The sequence below is a fragment of the Triticum urartu genome, chromosome 2A (genome assembly GCF_056163025.1).
Source record: "Triticum urartu cultivar PI428250 chromosome 2A, HENAU_Tu73, whole genome shotgun sequence".
Lineage (NCBI taxonomy): Eukaryota > Viridiplantae > Streptophyta > Magnoliopsida > Poales > Poaceae > Triticum > Triticum urartu.
Genome location: NC_141874.1, coordinates 346,517,780 through 346,523,192, shown reverse-complemented (window position 1 = coordinate 346,523,192; position 5,413 = coordinate 346,517,780). Strand labels below are relative to the sequence as shown.

Here is a 5,413-nt window from a genome sequence, read left to right as displayed (position 1 = left end):
ACAATGAAAAAAGAAACACCAAAAACCGACAAACGGTTTGAAAGTTACGGCCTATGGAAGATTTGATTCAAACTCGAATAAATTCAAATTTGAAAGGTGCGAACATGTGCAAAGTTGGTACTGTGACAATGTGCTGATTTTTGTGAGAGCATAGGAAAAATAATTGCCTAAATTGGAGCTATAGACTAAAAACTATAGCTATTTGAAGTTAGAGATGAAATCCGGAAAGAAAACAAAAACAACAGAAATCTCCTGCATAGTTCCTGCGTGTACTGTACCAAACTGCCACGTGTTCACTCGTGATTGGCCCAGGTGAAACACTACGCGTGCGTGCTCACCAGCAACCGAGGACGGCGGCGGCGGTCTCGGGCGTCGGCGGCAGCGCGTCTCCGGCGGGTCTCCGACGAAGGTGAAGCGACGGATTGGTGCGGCGATGAGTAGCGGAGGTGGTGGTGGTGTTCAACGGCGGCGGGGCGTCCTCTACTGACGGCAGCGAGGATGTGAACGGCGGCTACTCCGGTGCGTCGGTCGAGCTTGTTCCTCCGGCTCCGCTGCGATTCCGTCCACGCAAGGATGTCAGGGAGCTCTTCGTTGAGGGGGGGGGAACGAAGAGGGCAAGCGGTGCGGCTGCGGTGATCTTACGATGACGGAATCCTCCGGCGAACGGCGGCGGTCGGCGTGGACTCTGGCGAGATCCGTTTCGCCCTAGCTCCCGCATGCGGCAACGAGGAAGGTCGAGGAGGGGGTGCGGGGTCTCTCGAGCAGTTGGGCTCGCGTACGGTGTCCCTGAGGAGCACGGGATCGAACAGGGGTGCAGATCAATCCGGGCTCGGCTCGGCGCCATGCATCCGACCGGAGGAAGGAGAAAGCGGCGCGGGGCCCGCGGGTCAGCGGCTGAAGGCGGCGTGGATCGGGCGCGGGTCAGGCGCTGTTCGGGCGAGCTGGCTGCTGCGCTTACCACTTCGCGGTTAGGTGGGCTGCGGGCGACGGGAGCTGGGCCGTGGCTGGCTTGCTGGGCCGCGGTGCGGAGCTTCGCTGTGCTGCGCTTCCCTTTTTTTGTTTTGAAACAAAAACTACAGCAGCAAATAACTAAAAAAAACAACAGTATAAAAACTAAATAAAAAATACGTAGACACACAGTAAAATCTATACTGCTAATATAAACTATAGTAACACTAGTTCCTCACCTAATGCAATTTTAGAAATTCATTTTGATGCAAAAGGCCAGACAAACAGTAAAATAACACACAATTAAAATACTTAGAAGATCACAAAAATTACCAGAACATAGCAGATGAACTAGAAATAATATTCTGCACATTATGAACATTTTTAAAATAGGGGAGAAGTCATGTTATCTCCACTCCAAATAAATTGCCTTTTGTTGCATAATGATTTGAATATTCTGAAAAAGCAAATAATGCAATAAAAATATGATATGCATATGAATGATCTATTAACATCCTAATTAGGAAAATTGGGATGTTACAAACCTAGCCCCCTTAAGATGAATCTCGCCCTCGAGATTCGGGCTGGCTGGTAAATAGGTGTGGGTGATCCTGCCTGAGATCTTCCTCTCGTTCCCAGGTAGCTTCCTCCTCTGTGTGATGATCCCACTGAACCTTGCATAACTTGATTGTCTTGGTGCGAGTAACTCTCTGTGTTGTCTCCAGAATCTTGACAGGCTTCTCATATGTTAAATCACTCTCCAACTGAATTGCCTCAAGTGGCACTGTGTCCCTCAATGGAACATCCATCATCTCTGCATGGCACTTCTTCAACTGAGATACATGAAACACATTCTGAACTCCTGACAAGGATTCTGGCAACTCCAGCTGATAAGCTACCTCTCCTCTATGCTCCAAGATCTTGTAATGCCCCACAAAACATGGTGCTAACTTACCCTTGATTCCAAACCTCTTAATTCCATGAAGTGGTGAAACTCTAAGATATGCACTGTCTCCTACCTCATATGTCACCTCCTTACGTTTAGCATCTGCATAACTCTTCTGCATGGACTGTGCTATCTTCAGCCTGTCACGAATCAACTTGACCTTCTCCTCAACATCTCTGATCAAGTCTGGTCCAAAGAATTGACGTTCTCCAACATCATCCCACATCAACGGTGTCCTGCACTTCCTACCATACAATACCTCAAATGGTGCCATCTTTAGACTAGCCTGGTAACAGTTATTATATGAGAACTCTGCATAAGTTAAATTATCATCCCAACTGGACCCATAGTCCAATGCACAAGCTCTCAACATATCCTCCAAAATCTGATTTACCCTCTCTCTCAGCCCATCTGTCTGTGGATGGAAAGCTGTACTGAACTCCAGCCTGGTGCCCAAGGATACATGCAACTGACGCCAAAATTTAGATGTGAACTGAGTACCTCTATCAGACACTACCTTCCTTGGAACTTCATGCATACAAAAAATTTTAGACATATAAATTTTTGCTAGCCGAGCACTGGTATAAGTAGTCTTTATCGGGATGAAGTGAGCAAATTTAGTCAAACGATCAACAACTACCCAAATAGAATCATAACCTGGCCGAGTCCTGGGTAAACCTGTAATGAAGTCCATACCAATCTCATCCCACTTCCAATCAGGTATAGGTAATGGTTGTACCAAACCTGCTGGTCGCTGATGTTCTGCTTTAACTCTCTGGCACACATCACATGTTGCAAATATATGCAGCAATTTCCCTCTTCAGGCTAGGCCACCAAAATCTTTCCCTCAAATCCAAATACATCTTAGTATTACCTGGGTGAATAGAATAAGGTGAATCATGCGCCTCCTGAAGAATCAACTTCCTGATGTCTACATCTTGAGGTACACAAATACGCTTCTCAAACCATATGGCTCCATGTTCATCCTCATGGAAACCTTCTGCCTTACCTTTAACCATATTCTCTTTTATCTCAGCAATCTCCTTATCATTCTTTTGAGCTTCTCTGATCCTGTCAAGCAAAGTAGGCTTTTACCTCAAGTGTTGCTAAATATCCCTTAGGAACCATCTCCAACCTGAGATTCCTGAACTATTCACATAACTCGGGTGGCATATTATCAATATTAATTGCATTAGCATGGCTCCTACGACTCAATGCATCAGCAACAACATTAGCCTTACCAGGATGATACTGCACATTCAAATCATAATCCTTAATAAGCTCCAACCATCTCCTCTGCCTGAGGTTCAAATCCTTCTGAGTAAAAATATACTTCAAGCTCTTATGATCAGTAAATATATCACAATGATTACCAATAAGATATGGCCTCCAAGTTTTCAATGCATGCACAACTAAGGCTAACTCCAAATCATGTGTAGGATAATTATGCTCATGATTCTTAAGCTGATGTGAAGCATATGAAACAACTTTACCTTCCTGCATCAACACACTGTCAAGTCCTCGACGAGAAGCATCACAATATACCTGGAAGTCCTTATGTATATCCGGCAGAGTTAAAACTGGTGCTGTAACCAAACGCTGCTTCAATTCCTGAAAGCTGGCTTCACATTCATCAATCCAAACAAACTTCTTCTCCTTCTTCAACAATTCAGTCATAGGTTTTGCAATTTTGGAAAAGTTCTCAATAAACCTCCTGTAATAACCTGCAAGGCCCAAAAAGCTGCGAATCTCTCCAACTGATGTGGGTGTCTCCCACTCTGTAACTGCAGCAACCTTAGATGGATCAACTGCAACTCCATTACCTGACACAACATGTCCAAGGAATGCTACCTCATCCAGCCAAAACTCACATTTGCTGAACTTGGCATACAACTGATGTTCCCTCAATTTCTCCAATACCAAACGCAAATGCACCTCATGCTCTTGCTTATTCTTGGAGAACACCAATATATCATCAATGAAAACAACCACAAACTTATCCAAGAACTCCATAAACACCTTGTTCATCATATTCATGAAGTATGCAGGGGCGTTAGTCAATCCGAATGACATAACAATATATTCATACAACCCATACCTCGTGGTAAAAGCAGTCTTGGGAATATCTTGCTCACGAATCTTTAATTGATGATAACCAGAACGGAGATCAATCTTAGAAAACAAAGTAGCTCCTTCCAACTGGTCAAATAGATCATTTATCATAGGCAAAGGATACTTATTCTTAATGGTTACCTCATTCAGAGAACGATAATCAACACACATCCTCAAGGTCCCATACTTCTTCTCCACAAACAAAACTGGAGCTCCCCAAGGTGATGAACTTGGGCGAATAAATCCTTGTGCCTGCAATTCTCTTATCTGCTTCTTTAATTCTTCCAACTCTTGAGGAGGCATTCTATACGGTCTCTTTGCAATAGGTCCAGTGCCCGGTATTAAATCAATAAGAAACTCAATATCTCTATCTGGTGGCCTACCTGGCAACTCCTCTGGAAACACATCTGGATAATCTCTCACAACTGGCACCTCTTCCAGACCCCCCTTAAGAGAGTTCACATGCACCTGATTACGCTTATACTTACACACATATTTGATCCTCTTCCCTCCTGGTGCACTAAGAGTAATAGATCGACTGGCACAATCAATACGACATTTATATAACTACAACCAATCCATACCCAAAATAATATCTAGACCTTGTGACTTCAATATAATCAAATCCGTAGGAAAATCATGCTTTCCAATAGACAAAGTCAACTGATGGCAACCAACACCTGCTATCATCTCAGCTCCTGGGGAACTCACTCTAATAGGCATGCTAAGTGTTTTGGTTGGCAATCCATGTTTATCAACAAATACCCTCGAAATAAATGAATGCGATGCACCAGTATCAAAAAGAACAAGTGCAGGTACTGAATTAATCAAGAACTTACCAATCACTGCATCAGGTTCATTATAGACTTCCTCAACATTAACATAGTTGACATGACCCTTTTGGAAGGGGTTTGGCTTGCTGACTCCTGAATCCCCATTTCCGTTCTTGTTCCCTAGACAAGCATTGGAGTAGTGGCCCATCTTCCTACACTTATAGCATTGAACCTGGCTAATATCCCTCTACACAGGCATACTCTGGTGGCTCTGGTTATTATTCCCTCCATTACCATTACCATTACCATTACCATTACCTCTACCATTGCCACTGTTACTCTTGTGCCCATTGTGATGATGGTGGCCATTATGGTTGTGGCCATTCCCTCCATGACGATTATGTCCATTACCTCCATGATGATTATGCCCATTACCTCCATTACCATTATATGAAGTGCGTGGCTTCTGCTGTGGTCCTGAATTATACATGTTATTATTGTTGTACTTCCTCTTGCGATTCTCTATGGCATGTTGCTTTCCCTCCAGCACAATACCCTTATCAATCAGATCCTGGCAATTCCTAAAAGTGGCCACTGTCAACTGAAGGCTCAAGTCATCGTTTAGGCCCTCCAA

The 5,413-nt window shown here is 44.1% G+C and overlaps 1 protein-coding gene across 1 annotated transcript; it reads right to left on the bottom strand.

Moving 5' to 3' along the window:
* Nucleotides 1-320: 320 nt before the first annotated feature.
* On the bottom strand, nucleotides 321-4,987 carry LOC147985053 (uncharacterized). Its single transcript, XM_087541382.1, has 10 exons — nucleotides 4,846-4,987; nucleotides 3,440-3,717; nucleotides 3,057-3,145; nucleotides 2,756-2,965; nucleotides 2,591-2,669; nucleotides 2,289-2,363; nucleotides 1,623-2,180; nucleotides 1,282-1,313; nucleotides 959-1,073; nucleotides 321-551 (listed from the first exon to the last, which is right to left on the bottom strand). The coding sequence occupies exons 1-10, from the start codon at nucleotides 4,985-4,987 to the stop codon at nucleotides 321-323; spliced, it is 1,809 nt and encodes a 602-aa protein (XP_087397508.1).
* Between the last annotated feature and the right edge of the window lie 426 nt (nucleotides 4,988-5,413).

Coding starts and splice junctions, on each gene's coding strand:
- LOC147985053 (XM_087541382.1), bottom strand. CDS start 4,987: ATGGGCCACTACTCCAATGCTTGTCTAGGGAACAAGAACGGAAATGGG. Junction 3,146..3,439: donor ATATACATAAGGACTTCCAG/GTATATTGTGAT, acceptor TTGAATGTGCAG/TATCATCCTGGTAAGGCTAA. Junction 552..958: donor GCCCACCTAACCGCGAAGTG/GTAAGCGCAGCA, acceptor ACGGAATCGCAG/CGGAGCCGGAGGAACAAGCT.